Source organism: Dryobates pubescens, chromosome 20 (genome assembly GCF_014839835.1).
Source record: "Dryobates pubescens isolate bDryPub1 chromosome 20, bDryPub1.pri, whole genome shotgun sequence".
NCBI lineage: Eukaryota > Metazoa > Chordata > Aves > Piciformes > Picidae > Dryobates > Dryobates pubescens.
Genome location: NC_071631.1, coordinates 17370518 through 17385651, shown reverse-complemented (window position 1 = coordinate 17385651; position 15134 = coordinate 17370518). Strand labels below are relative to the sequence as shown.

At 50.6% G+C, this 15134-nt stretch overlaps 1 protein-coding gene across 1 annotated transcript in view; it reads left to right on the top strand.

The window, feature by feature from the left end:
• Positions 1-15134, top strand: part of MYO15B (myosin XVB) — a 47040-nt gene that overhangs the window by 16664 nt on the left and 15242 nt on the right. The window contains exons 23-40 of the mRNA XM_054171105.1: positions 278-453; positions 1536-1629; positions 2074-2130; positions 3794-3868; positions 5925-5982; positions 7984-8114; positions 8221-8316; positions 9221-9456; positions 9544-9722; positions 10516-10588; positions 11010-11207; positions 11311-11390; positions 11614-11711; positions 11864-11972; positions 13351-13461; positions 13621-13697; positions 14301-14399; positions 15009-15105. Coding sequence (XP_054027080.1) covers positions 278-453; positions 1536-1629; positions 2074-2130; positions 3794-3868; positions 5925-5982; positions 7984-8114; positions 8221-8316; positions 9221-9456; positions 9544-9722; positions 10516-10588; positions 11010-11207; positions 11311-11390; positions 11614-11711; positions 11864-11972; positions 13351-13461; positions 13621-13697; positions 14301-14399; positions 15009-15105 — 2044 coding nt within the window. The remainder of the gene's footprint in view (positions 1-277; positions 454-1535; positions 1630-2073; positions 2131-3793; positions 3869-5924; positions 5983-7983; positions 8115-8220; positions 8317-9220; positions 9457-9543; positions 9723-10515; positions 10589-11009; positions 11208-11310; positions 11391-11613; positions 11712-11863; positions 11973-13350; positions 13462-13620; positions 13698-14300; positions 14400-15008; positions 15106-15134) is intronic.

Here is a 15134-nt window from a genome sequence, read left to right as displayed (position 1 = left end):
GAGGGAGAACATTGCATGCCCTCACCTCCCTTTGGCTTTGCCTCTTGTCTCAAGTACTGAGGAAGGATTTTTAGCATTTCAGATAAGGAAACAGGAGGCTGCAGTAGCATGGCCAGCTCCTTCACTGACCCAGCAATCCTTGATGGAGATCTGGGCTTCTGCCTTTCCCACTTACTAACCTTGATGATGTTTATCAGCCAGCCACTTGTCTTCTTGATGAGTTCCCAGAGAAGCTGTCTGCTTTCCTTGTGGGTCAGCAGCTGTTCCCTTTGCCCAGGTTTTTCTGAAGGAGAAGGCCAGGCAGCTCCTGGAGAGGCGATGGAACCAGAGGCTGGCTTGGGCCATAGTTACTCTGCAAAGGAATTTCCGATGCCTCCTGCGCCGCAGACGCCTCCGTGTCCTGCAGGAGAAGGTCACAGTCATCCAGGCTCACTTCCGAGGTTACCAGGCAAGGTCAGGAGACAAGGGCCAGGCAAAGCACAGCCTTTTGTCCTTGCTTAGGACAGCAAGGTGGGAATGTGTCTGACTGGGTCCCTTCTCATGTTGGCTCCTGGCCTGCAATGCAGGGGGTGGTAGAGGAGGGACTTCCCACCTGGTTTCCTGACACTGAGCAGAGATTCACAGAATCACAGAACCAATAAGGTTGGAAAAGACCTCAAGGATCATCAAGTCCAGCCTGTCACCCAAGACCTCATAACTACTAGACCATGGCACAAAGTGCCATGTCCAATCCCCTCTTGAACACCTCCAGGGATGGTGACTCCTCCACCTCTCTGGGCAGCACATTCCAGTGGCTAACAACTCTCTCAGTGAAGAACTTTCTCCTCACCTCCAGCCTAAACTTCTCCTGGGGCAGCTTGAGACTGTGTCCTCTTGTTCTGCTTCTGGTTGCCTGGGAGAAGAGACCAACCCCCTCCTGGCTACAACCTCCCTTCAGGTAGTTGTAGACAGCAAGAAGGTCCCCCCTGAGCCTCCTCTTCTGCAGGCTAAGCAACCCCAGCTCCCTCAGCCTCTCCTCACAGGGCTGTGCTCCAGACCCCTCCCCAGCCTCGTTGTCCTTCTCTGGACATGTTCAAGTGTCTCATTGTCCTTCTTAAACTGAGGGGCCCAGAACTGGACACAGGACTCAAGGTGTAGCCTAACCAGTGCTGAGTACAGGGCACAATGACTTCCCTGCTCCTGCTGGCCACACTATTCTTGATGCAGGCCAGGGTGTCATTGGCCTTCTTGGGCACACTGCTGGCTCATGTTCAGCTGGCTGTCAATCAGCACCCCCAGGTCCCTTTCTGATTGGCAGTTCTGCTGCCAAAACTGCTAAAGTGCTTTGCTTTGGTAAGGCTGATATTGTGACAGGGTAAAAGTTGGAGGGAAAACATCTAAGAGAGGACCAGGCTTAAGACAGTAAGACCAAAGCTGGACTGGCTGACTGTGGTGATGTTCTGTTTGGCCCATACCCTCAAGTCATAGTCACAGCCTGCCTACATTTTGTTGGTGTTTCCCTCACCAGCAGTTCTTCTCTTCTCACATCCCTCTAGGAAGCGTTACAGGAGGCTGAAGAAGGCCTTGGTGCAATTTAATACCATGATTTTAATCTCCAGATCTTTGATTCAAAGGAGGAAGCACTGCCAGGTAACAACACTCTTCCCAGGAGCTATACTGCAGGAGCTATTTCTGCTCTAAACAGGGAGAGCTGGTAAGTGGGTGAGGCCAGGGCAGGGATGGCTTTCAAAAGTTTATTGGAAATGATTCAGTGAGGTGTCCTTCACCTCTGGATGACACAAATAGAGTCAAAAGAAAGAATCCCAGAGACGTCAGCTTCCTCCCTCTAGACAAAGTTCAGAACTGGCAAAGGTACTGAAATGCAGCTGTGTATGTCAGCTTCTCCAAGCTGTCCCACACCACACACGAGCTTATTCCACCTGTGGCTTCCAGAGCTGCTGTACTTCCTAAGCTATGAGGAGTCACTCATCTTGCTCTTTTGGTTGTCCAGTTAAAGCTCTGGTGTTTTCCCAGATGATGACTGAAATGCAAGATTTTTTCAGTCCACAGTGATCCTTTCCTGACCCCTTACAGCTACCTCAGCTTGCTGAAGTCCTTGGCCCTTGGATGGCAGCTGGGCTGATAGCTGAGGTGAGAACAGGATGCCAGTGGTTTGAGAAGATGGAAAATTGCATGCAGAAAAGAGCCATGGCTCTGTCAAGTGGGTTCAATGTATTTTGCATGAGCTATTGAAAAGAAAATTAAAGCCAGAAAATCAGACCACTGATCCTTAGAGCAGCAACTGACCTCTCCATAGCTGTCAGCTTCACCAGGGAGGGACCCAGCACAGCTGCTGGCATGAATAGAATAGAATTAACCAGGTTGGAAAGACCTTTGAGATCATCAAGTCCAACCTATCACCCAGCACCATCCAATCAACTAAACCATGGCACTAAGTTCCTCATCCAGCCTCTTCCTAAACACCTCCAGTGATGGTGACTCCACCACCTCCCTGGGCAGCACATCAATGGCCAATCTCTCCTTCTATGAAGAACTTCTTCCTAACCTCCAGCCTGAACCTCCCCTGGCACAGCTTGAGACTGTGTCCTCTTGCTCTGGTGCTGGTTGCCTGGGACAACCCCACCTGGCTACTACCTCCCTTCAGGTAGTTGTAGAGAGCAATAAGGTCTCCTCTGAGCCTCCTCTTCCCCAGGCTAAGCAACCCCAGCTCCCTCAGCCTCTCCTCACAGGGCTGTGCTCCAGACCCCTCCCCAGCCTCGTTGCCCTTCTCTGGACATGTTCCAGCAAGTCAACATCTTTCCTAAACTGAGGGGCCCAGAACTGGACCCAGCACTCAAGCCTAACCAGTGGTGACTAGCAAAGGAGGAGGCAGATAGCTGAGTGTTGGAAGACTGCAGAGGCTCATTCGGCCACACCATGCCCAGAGCACTGTGTGTTTCTCTGCCTTTTCCTTCCCCTTCCTACTTGGACAGGATCCACCTGTTCTTTTGCTCAGGTAACCACAACAGCACACCTCTTTTGAATCTGTTTCACTTCCTCCAACATTTGCCTGTCGAGGTCTCTACACATGCAATAGCAACAATAAAGGTCTCAAAGTTCACCTGCTGCCAAGTTCCTCCTTTCCCCCCCACCCCACAGCCCTGCCCTTTGGACTTTAGCAAGCCTGCTGTCTTTCTCAGCCCAGCCCTCATAACCTCCCATCTAGTCACACTGCTCTGCAATATAGACAAGCAGCAGAGACAGAAGCAGAGACAGAAACCCTCCTTTTCTCTCTTGGAGTAGGAGTCAGGTGAGTGGTGAGGCTGGGGGACAGTGAAACAGATGGGAAGGGGCAGAGCTGCAAGGGAGTTTGGCTTTTGGTGTCCCTCAAACCCCTCTAAAGGGGTCCCTCTCCGGGGACAAGCTCATCATGTTCATGTTCTGGCTCTGTTCCCTTGTTCTTTGATGCTGGAGGAGCCAGGGGAACGTTTGTGACAGCTTCTGTGTGCTTTTGTCCTGAGACACATCAAATGCTAGGCTGGGAGGAAAGGGGTGGCAGGGATGCTGGGCAGGTGTTGGGCTCTTGCTGTTGAGTTGTGTTGAGCAGGGCATGAGGTGTTTCAGCAAAGTTAAGAACTTTATCTGGCCATATCTTTCTTGATATGCTGTGATAAGTCCCCAGAAGGCTTTGAAACTGTTCTGTCATTTTATCTGCTAGAGCAGGACACCAGCTCCTGCCCATCCAGAGTCTGCCCCCTGAAAGCAGTAGTTTGCATCTTTCCCTACCCCTCATCCCCCTTATATCTCCTAACAGCAGGAGTTAGAGGAAAGGAAAAGGAGGAGATTCCTGGAGAGTGGTGACACGGAGAACAGTCCCAGCCAAGGAATGGTAAGCTGTCAAACAGTCTGGGGCAGTCTGAGAGAGAACAAGCCAGGCTCTCAGGATGGTCTCCATCCCCTCAGCCCAGGCTTGCTGAGGAACATCAACATATCTGGAGGCTGTATAGAGCCCACAGGTATGCTGGAAAGCTAGCAGTAAGAATTCAGTTCAGCCTAGTGTAAGGAGCTCTCTTTAGGTCAGGGTTTCCCTGTCCCTGGGCAAGCCTACTGAGGTGCTCCTGAGGCAGGGGACTGTGTTTGTTCACAGCACTGGAGCTGTTCTTTGGAGCTGGGCAGAAGACTATTTGTCATAATCATGGGTTGCTGTGAAGGGTGGGAATGGGACAGTGCTGCACAGATGTGTTTATGGAAGATGTAGAGGAAGGGAGGCTTCCTAACAAGTTTAACTGTATCAAGTACTGTCAGTAGCACTAATTAATGCCAGTATTGGTGTGCTTGGGCCAGGCATACGTTTGCTGTGATGTGTGTAGCAAGGACACCATCCACAGTTTGGCATGGATTTGTTAGTACCAACAACAGAAACAGCACTGGGCACTCTTGCAATGCCACCTGCTTCCTCAGGTGTGGATCCAGGACTGTGGAATTTCACAGTCCACTTCCAGAGCATGCCATTGTAAAGCCAGACTTAAAGTCAAGTATGTTCTTAGAAGCAAAATCAAACTGACCAAAAACCCCTCCTGTGAATCTGTCTTGAAGCATTGCTGAGAGCAGATGCGGAGAATGTGTCAGTGGTGTGCTGCTGAGTGTGCAGATCTTTTAAAATGAAACCCCAACACACCAAAACCCAAAGAAAATTCCAAAGGATTTGTGCCTCTGGCTTGGTTTTGTAGTGTCTTAACCTAAGCATTCCTTTCTGCAAAGCCCTGGACTGCCATTGTTGTGCAGACATTGATGCTGATACGCTGTGTGGCACTGGCCCATCTGCTTCTTGCCTGGCACAAAGTCGTGTGCAAAAGCAGTGCAAATCCAAGGCCAGATTCTCACCTGAATTACTCAGGTACAGATCTAAGCTTCCTGAGGAGCCTCCAAAATAGTGGTGTGCATAAACATGGCAGAGAAAGGAGCAGGAGAAAATGGCTCAGCTGCAATCTGTGCAATGCCTGTTAGTAATGAGGGATGAGTCAAAGAAGGTCACCTTTCCTGTCACTTGTTCCTGTGGCTATTGATTGTTGTAAGAATTACTCAGCTTTCCCTCCCACGTCATACACCTGGGTTGATCTGATCCTTCCCTGTGTGGAAGGGTTCTGAACATGGCACAGCCAGAAACTACTGGCTCTGCTCTGCTGCCCAAGCCCTGTTCTGACCAGGTTTTCAAAGTAGCTTTACCCAGTCTGGACAGAGGAACTCAGGGTTATTCCCAGCAGGATCAGGGATGTCATTGTGCCCCTGTACTCAGCACTGGTTAGGCCACACCTTGAGTACTGTGTCCAGTTCTGGGCTCCTCAGTTTAAGAAGGACATTGAGATACTTGAATGTGTCCAGAGAAGGGCAATGAGGCTGGGGAGGGGTCTGGAGCACAGCCCTGTGAGGAGAAGCTGAGGGAGCTGGGGTTGTTTAGCCTGGAGAAGAGGAAGCTCAGGGGAGACCTTATTGTTCTCTACAACTACCTGAAGGGAGGTTGTAGCCAGGTGGGGGTTGGTCTCTTCTCCCAGAGGAGAAGAGGACACAGTCTCAAGCTGTGCCAGGGGAAGTTTAGGCTCAAGGTGAGGAGAAAGTTCTTCACAGAGAGAGTAATTGGCCATTGGAATGTGCTGCCCAGGGAGGTGGTGGAGTCACCATCCCTGGAGCTGTTAAAAAAAAGGATTGGATGTGGCACTTGGAGCCATGGTTTAGTTGTCAAGAGATGTTAGGTATTAGGTAATAGGTTGGACTTACAGAATCATAGAAACAACAAGGTTGGAAAAGACCTCAGAGATCATCAAGTCCAACCTATAACTTGATGATCTCTGAGGTCTTTTCCAACCTGGTTGATTGTTTGATTCTATGATCATGTTGTTTCACTGCTGGTACCCCAGTGCCTGACATGCTCTCACTATGCCCCACAGGATGTGGAGCTGCTGGAGATCCCTGCAGAGTTTGCTGCCCTCCTGCAGTTAGCCGAAGGTGAGAAATCCTCTTTCCTTCCCTCCCTTTCCCGCACTCTTTATTTCCTTATTTCCTAGCAATTCAGGTCTGTGCTTGCTCTCCCTGCTGCCTGTCACCTGGCTTGTGCTTGATTTATGATGATTGCAGTGTAAATATGCTAAAGACAAATGGTGTCATGTGTATTGTTTCCCAGCATGACAGGGTGTAAAAGCTGCTGCGGGCACACCACCAGCTGAGAATTCAGTCTCTCTGTTACCTTCTCAGCTCTTCTCTTGAGCTGTGCTGACAAAACTGATGAGGGTGGTGGTGCAAAACCTTTATGGTCAAAGCTGTGTGGCCACAAACCCAGATCTGTTGCAGGGTTGGATATCTGGGGTATGGGAACTCAAACACTGTGTCCAGTTCTGGAGCCCCTATTACAAGAGGGATATGGACGTGCTGGAGTGTGTCCAGAGAAGGGCCAGGAGGATGATCAGAGGGCTGGAGCACCTCTCCTGTGAGGACAGACTGAAGCAGTTGGGGCTGTTCAGTCTGGAGAAGAGAAGGCTCCGAGGTGACCTAATTGTGGCCTTCCAGGATCTGAAGGGGGCTACAAGAAGGCTGGGGAGGGACTGCTCAGGATGTCAGGTAGAGATAGGAATAGGGGGAATGGAATGAAGCTGGAGGTGGGGAGATTCAGGCTGGGTGTGAGGAGGAAGTTCTTCCCCATGAGAGTGGTGAAGCCCTGGAATGGGTTGTCCAGGGATGTGGTTGAGGCCCCATCCCTGGAGGTGTTTAAGACCAGGCTGGATGAGGCTCTGGCCAGGCTGATCTAGTGTGAGGTGTCCCTGCCCATGGCAGGGGGTTGGAACTAGATGATCCTTATGGTCCCTTCCAACCCTGACTGATACTATGATACTATGAAACACATCTTTTGTCCTACTCAAAAGCCTCCAAGCAAATTGCAGGTGGAGAAGCCAAACCTGAGAGCTTCTGGCACTTTCAAACAAGCACTTGGAGTTTTTAATTAAAAATCACTTGTTCAAAGCTAAGTATTTAAACATAGAAGCAGGTAGAGAAAGTACAACACTTAAGGGTGCAACAATGTAAGCAGTTAAGGGAAATGTTTTGCTTGGGTTGGAAAGTTTCTTGGTTTGGTTTCAAATGACCAGAACATCACTAAATGAAAGAACTTCTCAAGCTGCCAGCTTGAAGTTGTCTGCAGTTTTCTGCCCTCTTGAAACTCTTTGTACAATATATACATGGGCTGAGGATTTGCCTTTTAGTTGGTACAGCATCTAAGAGAAGGGTAGCTTTGTCTTTGGTCTTCTGCATAGTAAAGTGAAGGACAGAATCAGTTGGCTTGGAAACTGGAGCAGACTATGCTGGGTCCCCAAACACCTCACCCTTCACGGCATACCCCTCTAGGCACCAGCAGCTGGGCTAGTGAGCACTGCTACCTAGAGGAGCTCAAAGGACAAACTGCACTCAAGCTGCTGCAAATGAAAGCTGGTGGGATGTGAACAGGGAGGAGGGGGAGAGCATCAGGGGACACCTTGGTGTGGAGAGAGAGGAATGCACAGAAGCTGTGCTGCATTGAGAAATCTTTACTTGCTCCTCTGTTGTCCAAGATAAATCCTTCATCCTGTGCCTTTCATGAGGGCCTCTCATTCACCTGTTGACTGAACAGTGACTCTGCAGGAGCTCTGCACAGGCTCAGCGTTTCCTGCCTTGTAAACTCTGCACAAGAGAATGGAACTCTGCATGCTGAGTGCCCTCTGGCTGTTACCCAGGGTGAGAGTCAGAAAGACTCTGCAAGAGCTCTCTCCTGAGCTTAGTCTGTGGGGTTCCAAGGAGGCAAGAATGTGCCTGCTTGGGGGTTTAGGGCAGTAGGGATGCACTGGATGTCCCTGGAGCCAGAGGGCTGGTACAGGTGCTCAAGCAAGGATAGATGCATGTTATCCATGTGTTGCCCTGTGAGTTGGATGTATTCTGGCTGCCTTTCCAACTGCTACAACACAAACCACCTTTTTCCTGCAGGTTGGTACCAGGCACAGGCCAACCAGATAACAGAGGCATTGCCTCCAGAAGTCAGGGTCAAAGATGACCTTTCCCTCCCACCCAACATCAACAGCTATCCTTTCTCCTCCTTCATTAAGTCACACTTCCAGGTGAGAACTCTTTACATGCCTTCATTGCCTCCCCACTGGGCAAGCACACTAGTTCTAGTAACACCAGAATCAACCTCTATGTTTCTGTCCTTTTGTTTCTTTGCAGAAGACGGATTTCCCTGCCCCTGGCCAGCCTCTGCAGCACCCCTTGACCCAGCTGGATGCTGAATACCAGGAGAGTGCACTTGAGGTCAACAAACTGGTAAGAGACATCTTGACCAGGGCCTTGGTGATGTGTACAGGTGGGCAGAAGATGATGTTTTGATGTCATTATGTAACAAGATGGTGGTGGGGGCTACTGTTCTAAACATTGATGGTGTTAGGAGAGCTGAAAAAATCATTCCTCCTAGGCAGTGGAGCAGTCTGATAAAGATTGCATGCAGCCCCTTAGGGCTGCTGTGTTCTTGGTGAGATATAGACCAGCCATGGACCAATGGGATCAAAGTGATGAAGCCTCTGAATTTGGCAGGACATAGAGGCATTAGACTGCTGAGCCTTAGTTTCCCAGTATTCCAGACTGAGCAGCAATGACACCATAAGGGACATCTCTCTTCTCCAACACTTATCTCTCAGTCATAAAACAAGGCTTAACCACAGGTCATACAACTTGCTGTGATATTAACTTCACCAAATTATTTTTGCCATCTAGTTGTTGGTGTTTCCTCATGCCTGCCTCTCTGAGCTTTCCACAGAGATCAACAGGGCATCAATATCTTGTGTGTGTTTTTACAGCCAGGCAGCCTGTGTGCTCAGACAGTAGCAAACAAACAGCCTGGGGTGACTCGCTTCTGCAGCTGAGCTCTGCCCAAAGAAAGGGAAGTGTTTTGCTCAATAACAAAGTCTGAGTCAGAGACATAATCTAAGAAGAGACTGAAGCCACCCTGGCTTTTAGTCCAGTCTCTGTGAGCACTGCCACCCAAATCCCACAGAACATAGGTGGTGCACAGAGCCTGAGGGCAGATCCTGACTGAGTGGTGGCCGTTTCTCTTGGGCTCACAAACATCCTGGTGCCTCCAGCCCAGGCTGTCACCTCTGGAGCAGAGGCTTACAAGCAGAGCTCTCTATTGATTTTGCTGGGGTTTGTGTTTTCCCTTGGATGCCTGTAGATTCTGCGGTTCATTGGTGACAAGAACCTCCAGGGCTGGCAGGAGGTCCTCCTGGGCAACTACATTGCTGCGAGAGGCTTGAACAGTGCGGCTCTACGCAATGAAATCTTCAGTCAGGTGGTTGCCCAGGCGTGGAAAAACCCAGACATGGAGCACAGCCAGCGAGCCTGGGTCCTGATGGCAACCTTGCTGAGCTGCTTCCCCCCTTCACCAGCACTGGAGAAGCCATTGCTGAAGTAAGGTGGAGGAGGAAAAACCTAGCTGCCCTTGGATTGAGGTTGAGAGAGCGTGATCAGTGTGCTAAATGCAGTTGCTGCCCCTAGGTTTGTGTCAGACCACGGCATGGAAGGCTACAGTGCTGTTTGCCAGCACAAGATCCTGACAGCAGCACAGCACAGAGAGACAGACTCTGCCTTGTCTCGAGCCTACCCTCCCACCCAGCTGGAGTGGACTGCAAACCAGAGGAGAGGGAGGATGGTGCTGGATGTTCATACTTTTAATGGTAACTTGTGTTTCTGCCTTCCCACTGGCTTCTAATCCCTAAGGACTTCTCCATCATAGAGATCAGCATGCAGAAATTAGAAGCATTGAATTGCTTCAGTTGGAAAAGATCTTTAAGATCATTTGGTCCAACCATTACCAAGCTCTACCAGACTAAACTCCCCTCAGCTTAGGAAAGAGGGATCAGAACAACCAGGTGCTTCTGGATGGTACAACCATGGGGGATACAAGCATTGGAATCTAGACCCAAAAGTTCCAAAGGCTGGGCCTGACAGGACCTGCTTCTCAGGCTGAGGGATGAGATGCTTCTGGGTTTGGGCCCATCTCAACAGGGGACTGTTCTGGTTGTCCATCTCTGTGGTCCAGTTTTCCCGTTACCCCTCACTGCCCAGCCCATGCAGCAGAACTGCTGCCTTTGTTACAGGGACTTTCTGCCTTTCTCCCTTCTCCAGTACTGGCTTCCGCTGCTTCTTGAGCAAGCAGAAGCTCTGGGAGTCAGATGCAAGACATCCTTGCTCTGGCTCCTTGGTGAAGTGGGAGTGGTGGCCCAAGTGAGCCAGGATACTGTGAGGGGTTTCCGCTGTCAGGTTGGAAATGGCAACCTGTGCCACCAAACAGTTCTTTAGGATGTGAATGTGTTCATGTGCAGCCCTCCACGTGCTTCCACTCCTCCTGTGGCCCTTACTCAGGAGTGTGTAAGACTTCAGCTGGGCTCTTTATGTGTCCTGCAGAGCTTAGGTGCTGCTTTGGGCCCTGCTGGGGGGGCTGTGCACTGACATTTTTCTCTATGCTAGAGGAGAAGTTCTCAGCTGAGGTGGAGTCCTGGATGACTGGGGAGCAATATGCAGGCTGGATCCTGAGTGCAAGGTACTGCCAGAGGATGGGAGAAGGTCTTGGGGGTATGAAAAAAGTTGTCACTAGTTCTAAGGTTCAGGCTGGTTGGGGCTGCAGGCTAGAATTTATATGGTCAGATGTGGAATAGCCACTCCTCACCCACTGTGCCTTGTGCTCTCTCCTTCACCCTTCCATCTGTGTGCATCAGCTGCAGACCTCTCCAGGAGCACAGGACCCACTGGTGTGAGCTTCTCAGAACAGCTTCAGATCAAAATGAAAGGACAAATCTGCAGTGATTCTATTTTCCTCCTGACCTTGGACACTTCACACTTGCTTCACATTCTAAATCTTGAGGACTTAAGTCAGGGTAGACAAGGCAAGAGGAATCTGAAGGCAGTGTTTTTCCTTTCTTTCCCCTGAACACATTTTCTCTCCTTCTTCTCCTCCTTACCAGGGGCTGTGATAAGAAGTCTCGGGGGTGGTCTATCTCCATGTTTACTGGCAACACATGGCAGGACTTGCTGGGCTGTGACTTTGTGCTGGACCTCATTGGCGAGATGGAGGATGTCAGCAACCTCATCAGTTCCTCTCAGTCCTCACCTGAGTACCCCATCACACCTGAGAGGGACAGAAGCTTCCATGACCTCGATTCGTAAGTCATCTCCTCCTCCTGCCCCACCACTCGTGGCACTGTCACCCAGTGGCTCATCCTTCCGTGCTCTGTACTGTCCTCATCTCATCATCCCCTTCAACAGGATCCCTCCTGCTCCAGGCATCCAGGCCCCTGCCTTCCCCCCACCCAGCCTGCCTCCAGAATTCAACAGTCTCCATCCAGGTGAGCTCTTGCCCAGGACTGTAGAAGGCATGGGGAAAGGACAAGTGGATCCCAGGAGGGAATCAGAGCAGACAGGGAGACAGAGGATCCTTCTTGATGGACTCCAAGGGCTTGAAGGACTTTCTGAAGGACTCCTCTCCAGATGATAACTGTCTAACAGGGACTGGAGGCAAGGGAATGCTCCTTGCCTGCTTTGTCACCAGACTTCTCTCCCTGCTCTCAGACTCAAGGTTTGGAGACGACCTGAGAACCTCTGTAGGCCTGGATCACTATGTGGATGATCTCTTCAACACTGTGCTGCATCAAGGATCCAGAGTCCCAGTAAGTTCCTTGATCTTCCCTTTTACTTGCTCTGTGCAGCTGTCTTGTTTCTCTGACTGTCAAGTATACCTCTGCCCCCTCACCCTGCCTCTGCTCAGCTCAGCACCTTTGGGTGCCTCTCCTTCTGTGAAGTCCTCTCTCTCTGGGCTCAGATAACTTCTTCCTTGATGCAGGACATGGAGAACAGAGAGGTTCTGACTGGACGCATGAAAGGAGGTGGGAAGATTGGACCCCCCCAGAGAGGAATCTTTCCATCTACAGGTCTGTGAGGGGGTGGGGACAGCTGGGAGGACCTCTGGGGCTACATAAACTTCAGGGTGCACAAGTCAGGGAGTCTCTTAAATCCCAGTTGTTGCATGGGCTTGGCTGATTCTTGAAGAACATTGATCTTCAGCATAGATCAACAGAAGATGCACTCCTCACTCCCAGGTGCTGGGAGACAGATGCTTTGGGGAAGTGCTAGGCAACGGCACCACCTTTGTTCTGCTTTTAATTTCCTCTCTCAAGTTAATCTTGGGAAGATCAAGGCAACAGGTAGCTGGTTTCTGACCCCAGCAACCTCTTCCCTAGACCAATACTCATAAGTTCTGTATCCACCTTGTCCCTTCACAAAACAGTTGCTGCCTTTCACAGGGAGGGGTGTTTAATCTTTCTTATTGCTTCCTTACAGACCTTCCCACCATCTCTAGCTACTCCTTGGGTTAGTAAGTCTGAGCCCTGGTTTGTGTTTGGTCTCTTCACTTTTCCTTGTTTCCATGGAGCTGAGGCTCAGGGATTTTCAGCAGGGTGGAGTCAAACAGCAGTACCTTAATGGCAGTGAGAAATCTGCATGTGTAGGAACACACCCAGCTGTTTCAGAAAGGTGGGGAATGTCCTGGGCAGACCATTACATTGTGTCTGGGACTATTTTTGGCTATCATAGAGTCTCTGGGGCATGACAAGCCAGTTTATCACTCACTGTGCTTAGATCAGTGGGGGATGTGAAATCTCTCTATGGCATCCCAGGGCCCTTCTCGCTGGTGGGGACATCATGATTCGGTAGACCTGTGCTGTGTGCTGACTCACCCCAGGCTGAGATGGAGCTCCATACCCCTTGCTCTTCTGGCTTTGACCTCAAGTGGGCTTTCTGGTTTGTGGCCTTCTGTGGGACTTGACTGCTGAGAGCAGAGGAATTCATTTTTCCCCACAGTTCCTTCACAATGTCACCCAGGCCAGGGCTCCTTGTTCATTCACCCTTGCTACCGACAGCAAGAAGCCCAGTATGGATGTGACAGTCCCCGAGACCTTTGCCCATCCCTCAAGAGAAACCCTTCTGTGTAATCATTCACAGGCAGGAGTTGGTTATAGGCTTAGTCATGAAGGATGGTGGTGACATAAACTAGACTTCAGGAGCACTGTCTGGACACTGCTATTGTAAAGTCTGGCAGGCCACACATTTCTCTTGGATTTCTTTTTTCCACCTGAGTTTTGCTGTGTCCTCCTGTGTGGGAAGAGATAAACCACTCACATCTCCCTGTGGTTGCTGCATGTGGGGGGAACCAGAGGTTCACAGCCTATGCAGTGTGCTCTGCAGGACTGATTAGGGCTTCCTCATCTGCAAGTCCTCAAAACCACTGTGCTTGTGGTCTTTTGCCTCTAGGCTTCTCTGGAGCGACCCAAGCACCAGTTTACCAGCCCATGCCTTCAATGCTGGGCATGCCAGCAGCCATGCCTATGATGCCAGCAGCTGGTGGGATTGCACCTATGCCAGGTACACCACAGTGCTTCAGTAACTGTCCAGGGGGAGAGGATGGTGGGGTGGGTGCTGTCATGGAGCCTGTGCATTTGAATGCCAGGCAGTGAACACTCATCTCTGGGCTGTGGGGAACTGTTGCCTGTGGGCTTCTGCAGACCTGTGTGTCTTCCACAGCTGTGATTCCAGCTGTAGATCCTGCTCAGTTAGCAGCACAACAGCAAGCCTTCATCAACCAGCAAGCCATGCTCATGGTGAGTGGAAGGGACTGGTTGGGAGGGGTCCATGAGCTGGGGAAAAGCAAGGAACTGGTTGGTGTATGTGTGGTGTGAAGAGGTCAGCCAAGCTCCCCTCCTGCCTTAGGCCTGCTCTGTAACACTCTGTGCTTAGTGCTGGGGTTCAGCTAAATAAAGTTGGGGTTATTTGAGACTGCAAAACTGGGAACTCCCTTTTTGCCCCTTTGTGTCCATGGGAACACTGAGGCACCACAGGTGAGTGAGTAGCAGGGGCAAGAGCAGCTTCAAGGGACAAGGGAGAGCCTCAGCTGTAATTCTCACGTGGTTTTTAAGGTGGGATTTGCTACAGCTGCAGATCTGCAGTGTTCTGCTTCCTGCACAAAGGCTTCTGAGAGCATGGAGCTCCCAGGCTACCTCACAGGTAGCTGAGTCTTTGGGGTGCAACACGTTAGGAGCTCTGCCTAGGTGGGAGCAGACTCCCTGAGCACACCTTGTTCATAACACTGGGAGACTGGCAGGTGGATATTCTGTGGTTGCCAGTGAAAGAGTGGGGCAGCCTGACTGGTGGGTGGTGGTTTTGTGCAGCCAAGAGCTCACAGACATTCCAATTCCTTCCTTTAGGCCCAGCAGATGACCCTTCAAGCCATGACCCTTTCTCAACAACAGCAGCAGCAGCAACAGCAGCGGTGGCAAAAGTCTCTTGAGAACTCAAGGCCAAGAGTCTCAAGTCCACCACAAGCCCAAGCCCTAAGTCCAACCTCAGACCCAGTCTCAGCTACTTCCCCAAAACTCAAGAAGCCTTCCAGGAGCCAGGATGCTCCAGAACCACCACCTAGGGCAGAAGAATTGGTATGAGAAACAAACAGTGGTGGTGAATTTGGTTTGAATTTCATTATTTGAATTTGCTCTGCTCCCCTTCCAGTGTGGCAGTGGTTTGGCAGAGAGGGGAGCAGAGAGCTGTGCTTGCCTGTGGTAGCTGAGGCCTTTCAAACTCTGCTTGCTGAGTCTCTAAGACCCAGGACCAAACCCTGCTGGCATTGGCTCTGTGGAGTTTTGGCTGCAGTGTTGGCCAATTAATTCCCAGCTGATTTGTACTTCCCCATAGTCCTTTACCTTCCAGCAAGTTGTCTTGGGTCTCTAATATGTACTCCTCCTTCCTGTGACTTGGTTGATGATTCCTTTGTTCAGAGACTGATCTCCTGGGACACTCCCAGATGGGATGAAGTTCTAGATCAGAACATGGGGAGGGAAGCTCCCCTCTGAACTTAAGGGCACTGTGGAGGTGTGGGCTGGCTAGTGCTGACTGACCATGCTGTGAACTGCTTGCAGGTTTATGAGTACACAGAAGACCAGTCCTCCAGCAGTGAAGATGATGAACATCTTCCAACAACTTTCCAGGAGAAGAGGGAATATTTTCAGAAGAAGGGTGAGCATCTCCCACTGTGGGAATTTCAC